The sequence below is a fragment of the Nansenia antarctica genome (genome assembly GCF_963989245.1).
Source record: "Nansenia antarctica genome assembly, chromosome: 8".
NCBI lineage: Eukaryota > Metazoa > Chordata > Actinopteri > Argentiniformes > Microstomatidae > Nansenia > Nansenia antarctica.
The window spans coordinates 44,216,298-44,231,421 of record NC_137678.1 but is presented as its reverse complement, the minus strand read 5'-3'; the positions used below and the strand labels follow the sequence as shown (position 1 = coordinate 44,231,421).

At 49.1% G+C, this 15,124-nt stretch overlaps 2 protein-coding genes across 3 annotated transcripts in view; one reads left to right on the top strand and one right to left on the bottom strand.

Moving 5' to 3' along the window:
- Positions 1-544: 544 nt before the first annotated feature.
- On the bottom strand, positions 545-7,529 carry optn (optineurin). Of its 2 annotated transcripts, none has more exons than XM_080537402.1 (13): positions 7,363-7,529; positions 6,506-6,673; positions 6,087-6,295; positions 5,735-5,893; positions 5,419-5,591; positions 4,927-5,110; positions 4,686-4,804; positions 3,994-4,143; positions 3,606-3,690; positions 3,032-3,190; positions 2,448-2,590; positions 2,131-2,222; positions 545-1,583 (listed from the first exon to the last, which is right to left on the bottom strand). In XM_080537402.1, exons 2-13 carry the CDS (start codon positions 6,657-6,659, stop codon positions 1,462-1,464), a joined length of 1,749 nt encoding a protein of 582 aa, XP_080393528.1. In that variant the 5' UTR covers positions 6,660-6,673; positions 7,363-7,529; the 3' UTR covers positions 545-1,461. The 2 variants fall into 2 exon arrangements, with proteins under 2 accessions (XP_080393528.1, XP_080393527.1); XM_080537401.1 differs by having other exon boundaries at positions 6,506-6,670.
- A 1,557-nt stretch (positions 7,530-9,086) lies between these two features.
- Positions 9,087-15,124, top strand: part of ccdc3a (coiled-coil domain containing 3a) — a gene marked incomplete at both ends in the record, with an annotated part of 10,784 nt that continues 4,746 nt past the window's right edge. The window contains 2 exon segments of the mRNA XM_080538386.1: positions 9,087-9,493; positions 12,420-12,600. Coding sequence (XP_080394512.1) covers positions 9,087-9,493; positions 12,420-12,600 — 588 coding nt within the window.

The following is a 15,124-nucleotide window of genomic DNA, read 5'->3' as shown; positions in this document are numbered from 1 at the left end:
ATGTTTTACTTAGGCTAATTTAATGATTAATGTTAAGTGCAATATAGGCTGTGTTATTGGTATTGGTTCAATATGTGCAATAATTGCGAGTTTTAATAAACATTGAACCAGCCCGGCCCTCCACTTGTACCATTGTTTTTATTTTGGCCCCCTGTGTATTTGACTTTGACATGACTGAATCTAAAAGTTCTCCTACCTCTTTTATATATATTATTAAAGGTCTTTGGTAATATGTGCTATATGCAACAACATCAGGTTCACATCACAAACATGTAGTCTAATTAACGGTCATTTAGTAGAACACCTGTGCGGCGGAGTGATACATATAGTTAAAGGTCCCAGTGCTGTTATACTGTATATCAGCACTCATGGAATGCCTCTTGTCCAATCAAATTACTTGGTCGGAACTAACTGTTGTATAAATATTATTAAAGGTCTTTGGTAATATGTGCTATTATGCAACAACATCAGTTATTGAAAAAGACAGAAAAACATTGTTGGCTTTACAAGACAAAAACCTTTATTACATATTTTCCATACTTCCTTTACAGATTGAAAGCGCATGATTAGTATAATTTAATACATAAATATTGGAAAGCTACAATAACTGTAGGCACTTTACTATAGGCTTTCCAGAGTTCACACGTGCTACCTTCCTGTATGCAAATGTGCACATTTGGTCTGATGCTGGATAAACTGTAATATGCAAAATATATATTCATTTGTTTTAATTACCATATTTGGTCAAATTAGGGGGGGAAAAACATTAAAGTGCCTTGTGTCTCTTCCTTCATTGAACCAGACGTTGATCGGATGATTATATTCACAAAAAAGTCAGTCGTTGTAACCTCAATAATAGAACTAGAAAATTACAGCTTGATTTGATTCAAATACCTCTTAAGATGACACACCACCCTCACAAAGCCGTCGAAAAAAAAAAGATGCATAAAATGTCCTATAGTATAGAATGGGCTCCAATTAAATAAACAAAGTGTGTAATAATAATAATAATCTGTCATTTATGACGGGGGAAAAAACATACAAATAAAAGACCCAAATCTACTCACAGTTGCATTACGTTTTCTGTTTTATCACCCCGTATTGTCAAATGGCTTGTTAATATCAACTTTACAGTAGCTTAGAACACACCCGATGTACACTATTTGTTACACTTGTTGCATAATAACAGTTGTTGGATTATAACAATCTATTCTACAGGTTGCGTAGGGCGTTGTATGGCTTCCCTTCTAGGAAGAAGCACATTTAAATCATAAAGGCATGCTCTTTCTATTAATAGACTGAGCTAAGAGCAACACCCAGAAAATACCGGTCTGAACCAACACAGATGACGAAGACTCGGACTCAAAATAAAGTGTTTCTGCTACTGTGGTTGTTGTTGTTGTTGTTGTTGTTGTTGTTGTTGTTGTTGTTGAAGCAGTGGAAGACTGTGATGAGACAGGCTCAGATGATGCAGTCCATGATGTGGATCTGCAGACTGTCCAGGTCTGGGAGGACCTCCATGCACTTGGGACAGGCGTGCTCCGGAATGTTCCCCTGCTGCTGCCATTCCCTGGCATCGCCACCTGGTGGACATACCAAGGTATTACTGTGTCAGCTCCGAGGAACCAGTACCACACTGGGACCTGTCTAAAACTGCATTAGTGTGAATAGGAGTACCTGTCTTGTGAGGTGATATCTGTCTGAACATGAACAATAAATGTGAACAATAAAAGTGCCGCCGCTGGGGCAACTGCTTGGCTAGCCTGGCTAGCTGGGTGTGTTGGTGGTGGGGCGGGTCGGGTGTGTGGGGCGGCTGGGGACCCTCGGGGGTTTGGGGGCTGGTTTGGGGGGGGTTTGGGGGCTGCTGTGTGCTGGTAGGCAAACTGGTAGTAGACGCTCTATGAGTAGAGGGCTGCGAGGGAATTTTCCTGGATGCACAGTGTACAGGTTTTTTACCTTTGCCTCTGTCATCATGTGAAGCGCATTGAGTCACATCTTGTGAGAAATGCGCTATACAAATAAAACTTGATTTGATTTGAATAAATGATGAAATAAAAAAAAACCTCGGCTGTTTCTTTTGTCATTGTAAAAAGCGAAGTGAACTGCTAAGTGGTTAGCCCTGGACTGTACCTCTGGCTCCCTGCAAGGTGTGTGCACCAGCGCCCCCGTGTGGACTGCCTCCTTGTGGCAGGTGTCTCCTCTGCATCTCATTCAGGGATTGCCTAGAGAGAGAAAACAAACAACATAAAAAACAAGCTCAATAAAACATTTCGTCACAGTCCAATGTTACAAAAAGACCAATCTGGCAACTCGTTCGCCTGGGTCATGACTATCACTACATGACTGGGACTCTTCCAGTGACAGGCTTCCATTGTAAGTGCCTGACTCACACTGTGAGTGTGACCCGTAGTGATCGGTATGTGTCCGCGTGTGAGCGTCACACATACCTGCCCAGTGAGTCCATCTCGTCCTGCAGCTGGTTGTTCTGCTTCTTCACAAACTCCAGCTGGGCGGCCAGGCGCTCCTTCTCCTCGTGGATCTTCTCACGGGCGGCTCTCTCGGCGTAGAAGTCAGAGGAGTACACCTCCGCCTGGACACACAGTCACACACACACACACACACGGGTTAGCACGATAACACACGTTGACAGAGACGGAAAGACACGGAGACGGACAGAAAGACACAGAGACAGACAGAAAGACACAGAGACAGACAGAGACAGAGATAGACAGAAAGACACAGAGACAGAAAGACACAGAGACAGAGACAGACAGAAAGAGACAGAAAGACAGACAGAAAGACAGAGACAGACACAGACAAAGACAGACAGAAAGAGACAGAGACCGAGGCCGACAGAGACAGACAGACAGAGACAGACACCCCCCCTACCCCGCCTCCCACACACACACACACACCCACACCCACACCCCCCCACACACACACACACGCACCCACACACCCCCACACGAAACAAACATAGGTTACAGTAGCACAGCCTCTTTCTGCTGTATCTACAGGAGAGCACCATTACCTGCGCCTGGAACACAGAGATGGTCTCCAGCTCCTGCTCCTTCTGGTACATCTCCTGCTTCATGGCGTCGATCTGCTGTTGCTTAGCAGCCAGGGCCTGCTCCGCCGAGGCCAGCCGTGTCTGCAGGTCCCCCAGCTCCTCCTTAGACACAGAGGGCAGCTAAGAGGGCACCAGAGGGGGCACAGAGGGGGCAAAGGTCAGACTCACACCACCATGACCACAGCACGCAAGTATCAAACAAGCTCAATGACTGCGTTTACATGCACACCATATTCCTGTATCCTCGAGCATGCAATCCTGGGTTGTGCTGTTGCCAAGGACAGCTAGCTACACTCGTTCGCCATTTTTTCTCGCTCTTATCTTACAATGTCGAGGACAAAGTGGATCAGCAGGAGTGTGCCAAGGGAATATGCCAATTAATGTAAACGGAATATGCCAGTTGCTACAGCGCATGTAAACACCTTATTCAGAATATTCCAATAACCCCGAATATTGACCTTAATGGGAATATGGTGTGCAAGTAAACGCAGTCACATGTCTCTGTGACCGAGAGGGTCGCCTGACTGTCTGTCACCTCTCTCTTCTTCCTCTCCTCCTTCAGCTCGTTGTAGTCCTCAAACAGCTTGGTGTAGGCATCCTTCAGCTGGGACAGGTTACTCCTGAGGGAGGGTAGGGGAGGGGAGGGGGGACACTGGTGACCTCAGGGTGGTGGGTGGTGTGCACACAGAAATAAAAACCCCACTGACCCATGGAAACTGATAGGGGGGCTGGGGGTGGGGGCAGATGGGAGATTTCAAAAAGGCAAAAGGCAAAGCAGGGGGTTTCCAACGACCAACCACCTGCCCAGCACACGGGTGCACATACACATACTCGGCAGGGTTTCCGAGAGTAAAGGACTGAGTAAATGTGTGTGTGTGTGTGTGTGGGGGGGGGGTGGGGGGGTCTCCCAGGAGGTCTCCCACCTCTCCTCCGCAGCCTTCCGCTGCTCCAGCTGACTCTGGCTCTGCATGCTGTCCAGCTGCAGCTTCAGCCGGTCGTTCTCACTCTGCACCGCCTGCTTCTCCACCAGCTGGGCCCGCAGAGTCACCACCTCCTGGTCCACATCCTTACATCTGCACACAGAGAGAGAGGGAGGGGGAGGGAGGGGGAGAGGGAGGGCGGGGGGGAGAGGGAGGGAAGAGAGGGAGGGGGGGAGGGAGGGAGGGGGGGAGGGAGGGAGGGGGAGGAATAGTTCACATGTTTTCAGTCCCGGTGGGTGTGGTCTCTCTCTCCCTCCCTCCCCCCCTCTCTGCTGCGCTCGTCGGTGCAGGGGGCTCTGTTCGAGGAGGAGCAGGAATCTCTCTCTCTCTCTCTCTCTCTCTCTCTCTCTCTCTCTCTCTCTCTCTCTCTCTCTCTCTCTCTCTCTCTCTCTCTCTCTCTCTCTCTCTCTCTCTCTCTCTCTCTCTCTCTCTCTCTCTCTCTCTCTCTCTCTCTCTCTCTCTCTCTCTCTCTCTCTCTCTCTCTCTCTCTCACTCTCACTCTCACTCTCACTCTCACTCTCACTCTCTCTCTCTCTCTCACTCTCACTCTCACTCACTCTCTCTCACTCACTCACTCTCTCTCACTCTCTCTCACTCTCTCTCACTCTCTCTCACTATCTCTCACTCTCTCTCACCTGGCCTGCAGGTTCTTCTTCATGGTTTCTGCCTCGTCCAGTCTGCCCTGGGCCTGCTGCAGGTCCTTGAACAGCGTCATCATCTGAGCCTTCAGGTTCTCCACCTCCGACCACGCGGCCTGAGAACAACATTCAATAACTCCTTTAGTCTTTTAGTCAACCAATGTTCACTTGACTTTTTCCCCCCCATTTCTCAACAGTGTGAAGTGAGATGTCCAGATGTCCTGTTGTGTTGTTGTACCTTCTCCTCCTTCCCAGAATCCTCCTCCTGCTGCTGCTGCTGGGTCTTCTCCTCGGTCTGTGTCTCGGCGGCGGCGGGGGCGGCGGCTGCCGTTGCGGGCGGGGCGGCCCGCCTCTCCTCCAGCTGAAGGGAGGTCTGGGTAGAGCTCTCTGTGTTGCCCTCCCCCTCCTCCAGCTCTGTGATCCTGAGGTACACAGGGTTAAAGTTACACACACACACACACACACACACGGACGGACACACACACACACACACACACACACACACACACGGATACGGATACGGAGACACACACACACACACACACACACACACAGTCTCTCTTTTCCCACGCTTACATAGAGTACAGACTAAAGGCCAAGAATTGCGGCCGATACAAGCAACGCTATGTGATGGAACTTCAAATCGATTTACTCATTTCAAAGCTGATCTATCCCTGAATTTTCTCTCTTTATTTTTTATTTTTTAAAAGCGGCCTACAGCTCAACTCACTTGGCCCTGGCAGCCTGGAGCTCCATTTGCAGCCTCTCCACCCTCTGGGTCTCCTTCCTCAGGGACTGGAGCAGCTGGCTGACCGTCAGCTCCTCAGACTCCAGCCGAGAGGAGCTCATGTCAAACCTGGGGTCCCTCTCACACACGTCCTTCACCGAAGGCACCTCTCCATCCTAAACAGAGCAGTGCCCCCCCCAAAAAATGGTATCTTACAATGTAGATAGAAGAGAATGTATAGAACTGTGTTTACTGTGTGTGTGTGTGTGTGTGTGTGTGTGTGTGTGTGTGTGTGTGTGTGTGTGTGTGTGTCACTCACTGCGATTCGGATCTCTATGAAGGAGTTCTCAGGTGACTCCAGACCTGTCTTGAGCTGGAGTTCAGAGTTCATGGCCACCAGGTCACTCTTTTCCGCCTGCAGGCGCACCACCTGGGCGCGCACGGCCTCCAGCTCTGCGCTCTGATTGGCTGACTTGGCCTGGAGATGGCACGGCACAGACAAGACCGAAAAATCACTCAAACAACGTGCCCCCTTCTTTTGTTATTCGAAACGATACGTTTACCTAGCTAAGCGTATCATCCGCTCATTCAGTCCATCCGTATATATTTCTCCACGGACTGAAGAAATTGTTTCACCTAAAACAAATCCTCCTTTAGCCCTCCTCTCTCACCTGCGCCCTCTCCTCTGCTGCTGCTCCTCCCACCATCTCCTCCACCCTCTTGCCGAGTTCCTGGTTGTCTGCGGAGAGCGACTCGATACGCTGGCGCGCCTCCTCCAGCCTGCCCTCCAGGAACTCCCTCTCCTCCCTCTGTTTCTCCTTCCAGGCTGACAGGCCTTCGAAGCGCTCCTTCATGGAGAGGTTAGTCTGCCTCATCGCCTCTACAGGGGGCAACAACAGGATTACCAACCAGTGGGATTAATATAACATATTATATTATCCATTGAACCAAGGCAAGATCGTTTGTGTTCACGACTATGGATGCTTTAGCCTTGCAGCGCTCCCCTAGCCCCTATGGTTTCTCAGTAGGGGTTGTGGTTGAACCACACACACACATCGCTAGGCTCTGAAACCCGAACCACCTCTCTCACCTTTCAGGTCTCGGTTCTCCTTGATGAGGACGTTCATCTGGTGCAGCGTCTCCTCCAGGGTTCCTGTCTGGAAGGAGGGGCCAGGGGGGGCGGGGCCCGGGGAGTGTGGGCCCCGGGAGATATCCCCATTGACCATGGGGTAGCCGGAGGCCATCCTTCCACCACCTGCTGAAGGAATCACAAGAATGACCTTGTTCTCGAACTAGGAGAACGTGCCTGAATTCGCATACTTATCGATCTGAAAACCAAAACGGTAATATAGGAGAGAGAGAGAGAGAGAGAGAGAGAGAGAGAGAGAGAGAGAGAGAGAGAGAGAGAGAGAGAGAGAGAGATCAAGTACACAAGTGTGTTCCCTAGACTGGTGATGGTCAGTGACACAGAATCTCCCAGAGCAAGAATAGCTAATCAGGCACTTTTTTCTGTTACTGTTGACCTTGTTAACGCGTATTTAAATAAATAAAGAGCACAAGATGCAACTCAATAACCTGATTAGTGATTAGTGGTCACGTGGTACCAGACAGCGCAGCGGCCCAGCCAGAACGACTGGAAGACAGACTTGACTGACATGTTTTTACTGTCACGGTTGTCTCTCCTAACGTTGTTCCCTTTACTTCACCCCACGTACATTCATGTATAGACGCTATGCACAAGGTGGTCTACCTTCATCGACAACCGGACAACGACAGCACCACATCTGAAATCTCATAGAGGAGATTTTGAAAGTTGATCAGCCAAACTGATTACGCTAGCATGCTAACAGCTAGCTGGTAACAATGTCATCGAAATCCGAGTGCGTCACATCAGAAATCGTGAATGTCAATGAACACATAACAATCAAGCTATAGCTAGCTACTCACGTGTGATCAAAGTACGCCTTAAGACTTCCAGAAACTCGGGTGGTTAGTGTGGTTGGTGGTGATAGACTGGACTCTGCTTCAGAAGTCTGCGGAGTTGTTTTGGATTTCACACGGCGTTTCCTTGTCCTGACGTCACAGCAGTGTGAGGTGTCCAAAGACGCTGGGTCACCTGCGCATAAGGATCAGATCCCTATCTGAACACATGGGATGGTGTCAGCGTTGTCTTCGAGGCTGAATGCTACCCGTATGGGGTGTGAGTCTGTGAAAAATAATCCGTTGTTGACACTTGAACTAAGAGAACGAACGCGCCTCGATCAGCTGACGGTGACGTCACGGCCTATCGAATCCAGCGGGGTTTCCCTTTGGGAGTGACCTTGCACTTTTGGGAAGGGGGTGACATTTGCATGAACCCCACGTACCAGGCATAAAATAGTGTGCAAGGGAAAAAAGAAAAGAACTCCTCAATTATTTATCCTATATTTCCCTAAAATATTTTGTGACTCTGTTGATGTCGCCAACCAACAATTCCCACAATTCCCAATTTTCCCCACACCTTGCTCGATCCATTATTATTAATAATAATAATAACTTTTATTTGTATATCACTTTTCCTGCAAACGTTGCACACACAGTACGCCTGGCCTACAAAATGATACTTTATTGTAGTGGAGACAATTAGTGGTAGGTCAGGTGAATGCTGGAATATTGGGCAAATCCTGGAGGATTCGGATCATTCACATGTCCACTAGATGGCAATATTTACATAGAAACAGATATAGATTTTAGCCCAAGGAAGGAGCGCATAAATAAATGGCGCAAGATGTTTTCTTTATGTCATAAGATGTCATAATGAACTTAAGCAACGAGTGGTGGCCCGTATTCGGACAACAAAACAACCGTTTTATTATATATTTTTTATTTGGTGACAAAAAGTTCATGTTCTACATACATGTTCTATTGTATGATATCATTTACTAATGTTGAGCTGATCTGTCATTAAAGGAGTACTAAAGTAATGGGCGGATGAACATTTCATTTTAATAAACCATATTGATGTTAAACACATTCCGTAGACCCAGTGTGAACAATTAAAACAAACCTTTTTGCCGCATGCCACCATCGATTCAGGGCCATTAATGGATTAACCGTTTTTTAAAAAAGGTTTTCGTAGGTAAAACGAGGCGAATCAGTGATTGGCTGTCTAAACTTTGGGACTGTCTGATTGGTCAAAGGAATTTCTGAGGCTGAAGTCTTTGAGAAGTCTTGCGGAATGTCTTTGAATGGGACCGGAGCCTCGCCGCAACGCGCATTGAGAATGCGAATTTAACTCTTGACCAAACCTTGCGCATTATAATAATTAGCTGTCCGTGGATATGGTGACAATTTTCTGATCGTCTATAACTTGGATTAGAATAAATGCACGCTGCATACAGCCCGCTCCTCAAGGGACCCTCGAATGAGAGCCGGGAGCAGGTCAGTCTCGGTGATAAATAAAAGTCTGTCAAACATTTTCATTCAACCTACTAAGACCCTAAGCCTAATTGACATCCTAGAATGACAATACTGCAGCAATTATACTGGCTTCATGTAATGGGAATTCATATTTCATTGTAAAGTAGGCCTATAGGCTACACAAGATACAACAGCAAGTGGAATCTTTGTGGAGTAAAGAATAACTGGAGTACCCAAAAGTGATAGAACACAACCCGCGCGCACGAGCCACTATGCTCTCCTATGCGCTCCTGCTCCTGGCGTTGGGCATCTCCGCGTGGCCGGTGAGGATTACGCACGGCTGTCAGCTGCCCACCGAGTGGCGTCCACTGAGCGAGGGCTGTCGCGCGGAGCTGGCGGAGATCATTGTGTACGCCAAGGTGCTCGCCATCCACCGGGAGCCGTTCGGTGCGTCCGATGGCTTCTCCAACTCGCTGCCGTTCCCGTTTGGATACGGGGGGTACGAGGGCGCAGAGGAAGGGCTGCTCTACTCCGCGGAGGTCGAGCTCATCTGTGACCAAGCGTGGGGCAGCATGCTGGAGGTGCCCGCGAGCTCGCGTCTCAACCTCACGGGGCTGGGATACCTGTCGTGCCAATCTCACACCGTGATGGAGAACTACTCCTACATCTTCTTCCTCCGGTAAGTCCGTTTTTCGCACGCACGCACGCACACGCACGCACACACACACACACACACACACACACACACACACACACACACACACACACACACACATTTTAATCATTTATTTCTGTCCACATAGAAACAAGTATACAAGGACACAAATACTGAAGGCACAGATGGGATGCATTCACAAACAGACATGGACAATGTCTTTCACATACAACAGGACAAGACTCACGGGTACAAGTAACACCGTCTCCGCCATATTTGGCGGCTGCCAATAATCGCAGAGACAGAGCAATACTTGCTGAGCCTTTTTGCTTCTCCCTTGGACATTCCCAGTAGACGTAGTCCTCTGACAACCAATCTGTGCACATGTCCAAGACTGCCAAATATAAAGACTAATAGCGTACACCTATAGCCTAGCTCTGAGATGGTGTCTACAAGCTGCTGGTATTTCATGACCTTAGTCATGAACAGACCCGTCACCAGGGCCCAGTCTTAGGGTGGGCCAATGAACTGCATGGGGGGGCACAATTATTATTAACTATTTTATATAATCCGATATGCTATGGTATTCGTCATGCAACACTGACATGCATAGTAGGTTGCAGAGGCTAAATTGGACACGTAGCCTACCGATGAAGACTAGACCTAAAATTATCAGAATGCAGCAAATAACATAACAATAAACACAGGCGAAGCTGGTTTATTACAAGGCCTTGTCGACCCGAGTAGGCCTAAGCTAAAATTATTTGAATGCAAGTTACTTTATAGCGTGGAGAGGCCAAGTTGTGCATTACAATGCGCACAGGTCAATAATTGGCACCAACCCGGCACACTTACAAGAACAAGAATTAAATAAATGCCAGGGATAGCCTACGTAACAAAAATTAGGAGACTGGCACGCAATCAGTGCACTTCCAAAAGGGATACAGTATGACCGACCGATCGTGTGATCATCACATTAAAACCACCCATCTACAGCAAATAGGATCAGCCAGATCCTCATCATTGAACACGTTATACACAAAGCACATTAAATATAGCATAACCGTGCAAACAGCTCATCTCTCCAGTTGAAAAAGCTGTCGAGAATACAACTAGCAAAACATCACCACGGCGTGTGCTCACACGGACACACACACACACACACACACACACACACACACACACACACACACACACACCCGGCTCAGAAAAGAAGGAGGCGGCGTTTTTCAGTGCTGAATCTCCTCATCAGTAAGTCCTTCCACTCATCCTTGAACTTGTGGGTGAGGTCCTTTTCGAAGGCAAGCTGAATCAGTTGAGCCTTGCGCTTGTGCAACATGCTGCGCCGATGCTCAGAGAAAACATTTTTAAGTGTTGAAAAAGAGTTTTCACAAGTCGCGGTAGACGCTCCCAAAGTTAGGGCGAGTGTATAAGCTTGGATGACAGTTGGCATGGCCTGGAGTGCTGAGTGGAATGTATACTGAGAATATTGGCTATTGTCCATTGTCCATCTTTGGGGGGAAACGAGGTGTCCTCCATCTTCTTTACCAGGAACCCACCACGAGCCACAGCATATTCAGATTCAACCACTTCAGTTCGAGCTAATCTTAGGAGAGGAGTGACCTTCGATGGATCCATGAAATCCTCGGCCTCTGGGTTTAAAGCAGCCAGCGCACCAATGAGCTTGCAGCTGCGCTCTCCAAAACACGCATCCATCTCTCCTTGCACAGCATCAATAACACTGTAAAACACTCCCAGGAACTCTGTCTTTTCGCCAGTGTCCCTCTGTGACTGTCCAACCGTTCCTTCAACTACAAATGCACCAAAGCTCTTGTTAATTGTGCGTCTTCTCTTAGTTGGACAGCTGGGACCAGCCTCGTCAGTGGCTGAGGCTGGAGGAGAGCAGAGGTCCCAGAGCGCAGTAAACTCATCCTCTGTGCGCAGTGATTTTATGCATTCAGATGCACTGTTCACAAGAGTAACCGCAGTGAACAGGTCCATGTTCTCGCTTTGTAGCAGTCTGTTTGGTGGCTCGAAAAGTAACAAAACTTTCATCGGGGGGCTAGCAAGGCTAGTAGTAGCCCTAGCCCTAACAGTTGGGCTAGTGACTTACCTCACTAGTGGTAGCCGTCGGGGTGCTAGTGTCAGGCTGCCCACAGTCGCTAATGCTGGTGCTACGTATGTCCATCGGGGTTGGGTGCAGCTGCACCTTTCGAGGATTTACCGGTAATCCACTTTCTTATATCCATCTTTATTCAAAAAGCTTTATCCATCAAAAAGCGCAGATTTCACTCAACTGCTCAGTGCTCGCCTCACACAACTGAAATGGCGAGAGCAGCAGCGTGCGTAACGTGCAACTTTCAACTTTCAACTTTCAAATGATTGGTTGTCACTAGAATCCCGTCCAACAAAATGAAAAACACACTATTGTTTCTCAATTTTAATGTCTTCATTTAACATAAAATATGATTAATATTATTATTATTTATTTTTATTTTTTTTATATCTGGCTGCCAGTTGGGGGGGGCACCAGCACGTCTGTGGGGGGGCCTGGCCCCCTGAGGCCCGCCCATAGTGACAGGCCTGGTCATGAAGGCTTCCTCTAGGCTTATATCAAAGGTGCATGCTACCTCTAATACAGACACCTCTCTGGACTCTTCATTAACAACAACAACATCTGGTGTGTTAGCAGACAACTGTGAAAAGTGACATTGGTCATTACAGAAATTGAACATGGATGCATTGACACAAGCATGTGTATACATTTTCACTGTAACTGGGAAGTGGAGTGATATGTCCTTTACTATTAGGCTCACAATTCTGTCATGACGTGCTATATACATTCCTTTGTAAACATAACAGCCATTCTTCACTGTGTGTTTATTGTGCGTGCGTATGTGTGTGTGTGTGTGTGTATGTGTGCGTTTCGTATGTGCGTGTTCACCAACAGGATGGATGAGAATTACAACATCCTGCCCCACGGAGTCAACTTCCAGGACGCCATTTTTCCCGACACCGTAGAGAACCGGCGGACCTTCTCCAGCCTGTTCCAGTTCTCCAACTGCACCCACGGCCCCGCAGCCCTCCTGCAGCCCTTCAGCCACGACTGGGAAGCTCAGGAAGACACTAGGGTAGGACCCCCGCTCATAGCTGCCCACACTGCTGCCCACACTGCTCAGGGGGGAGAGAGAGAGAGAGAGAGAGAGAGGGGAGTGAAGGGGGGAGAGAGAGAGAGAGAGAGAGGGGAGTGAAGGGGAGAGAGAGAGAGAGGGGAGTGAAGGGGAGAGAGAGAGAGAGGGGAGTGAAGGGGAGAGAGAGAGAGAGGAGTGAAGGGGAGAGAGAGAGAGGGGAGTGAAGGGGGGAGAGAGAGAGAGAGAGAGGGGAGTGAAGGGGAGAGAGAGAGAGAGGAGTGAAGGGGAGAGAGAGAGAGAGGGGAGTGAAGGGGAGAGAGAGAGAGAGGGGAGTGAAGGGGAGAGAGAGAGAGAGAGAGAGGGGAGTGAAGGGGGGAGAGAGAGAGAGGGGAGTGAAGGGGAGAGAGAAAGAGAGGGGAGTGAAGGGGAGAGAGAGAGAGAGAGAGAGGGGAGTGAAGGGGAGAGAGAGAGAGAGAGAGGAGTGAAGGGGAGAGAGAGAGAGAGGGGAGTGAAGGGGGGAGAGAGAGAGAGGGGAGTGAAGGGGAGAGAGAGAGGGGAGTGAAGGGGAGAGAGAGAGAGAGGGGAGTGAAGGGGAGAGAGAGAGAGAGAGAGAGAGAGGGGAGTGAAGGGGAGAGAGAGAGAGAGAGGGGAGTGAAGGGGAGAGAGAGAGAGAGGGGAGTGAAGGGGAGAGAGAGAGAGAGGGGAGTGAAGGGGAGAGAGAGAGAGAGAGGGGAGTGAAGGGGGGAGAGAGAGAGAGAGGGGAGTGAAGGGGAGAGAGAGAGGGGAGTGAAGGGGAGAGAGAGAGAGAGGGGAGTGAAGGGGAGAGAGAGAGAGGGGAGTGAAGGGGAGAGAGAGAGAGAGAGGGGAGTGAAGGGGAGAGAGAGAGAGAGGGGAGTGAAGGGGAGAGAGAGAGAGAGAGAGAGGGGGGTGAAGGGGAGAGAGAGAGAGAGAGAGAGGGGAGTGAAGGGGAGAGAGAGAGAGAGGGGAGTGAAGGGGAGAGAGAGAGAGGGGAGTGAAGGGGAGAGAGAGGGGTGGAGGGAGAACTAGACAGAGAGGGAGAGGGAGAAATAAAAAGGAAGGGGGGTAAGAGAGAAGAAGAAAGAGAGGGACAGAGGGGAATAAGTGGAGGGAGGAGAGAGAGAGGGGGAGGATGGAGGAGAGAGAGAGGGGGAGGATGGCATCCCTTGGGCCTGAACAGCTGGAATGATAAATCCTACCTGCTCGTAAAAAGTCAATAGACACCCACAAGTACGCGTGCGCGGACACTTACACACACAGACAGACACACACACACACACAGACAGACACACACACACACACACACACACAGACACACAGACACACAGACACACAGACACATACACACACACACACACACACACACACACACACACACACACACACACACACACACACACACACTAAAGGAGCAGACCAGGGTTGTGAAGCCAGCCATGGGTGATATTAAACTGCATGCTTTACAACCCTGTTGCCCTTGGATACGGCAGACGGTCACACGGTGATCTCCTCTGTCCAGCTGTGTGTAGGTCAACCTGCAGCAGCCATGTCAGTGCACCACTGCAACTCAAAGTGTTACACATGCAGGCATGCACGCACACACAGACACACACACACACAGACACAGACACAGATACACACACACACACACAGACACACAGACACACAGACACACAGACACACAGACACACAGACACACAGACACAGACACAGACACACACAGACGCACGCACGCACACACACACACACACACACACACACACACACACCAAGACACGCACACACACGCACAGACACACACAGACACACACAGACACACACACACAGACAAACACACACACACGCACGCACACACACACACACACAGACACAGACACAGACACAGACACACACAGACACAGACATAGACACAGACACAGACACAGACACACACACACACACACACACACACACACACACACACACACACACAGATAAACACCAGTCTTGTCTATGAGTATGTGTCTGAAAAACAGCTGGAGAACCTCATTGAAGTGACTTCAAGGTTCTCCTGGCTCTACAGAGACACAGTGAAGACCCTCCACACGGCATCAGACACATGTAAAGGCTGACCACCCAGCTGACCTGCCCACCTGCTCAGCCGGACACAGAGAAATAAGAGCTCAGCCGGACACAGAGAAATAAGACATGGAGAGAAAGAGAAGAGGGGGGGGGGGGGACCTCAGAAGGAGGGTAATGGAGGGCTTGGTAAAGACAGTAAATCCTGGGTTGGAGCTCTTACTGTGCTGACAGGGCTGTGCAGTTTGAGGAATGTAGAGGTCACACACACACACACACATACACACACACACACACACATACACACACACACACAGGCTGAGGTCATTACCGTACATGCCATGTAGAAGCTTGAGCACTTGGATAGTGGTGAGTGTGAAATCTGTGATTGTTTCAGTGAGTGTTCCGTTAGCTAGCTGGACTCAAAGCGTTGATTGAGTCAGTTGAG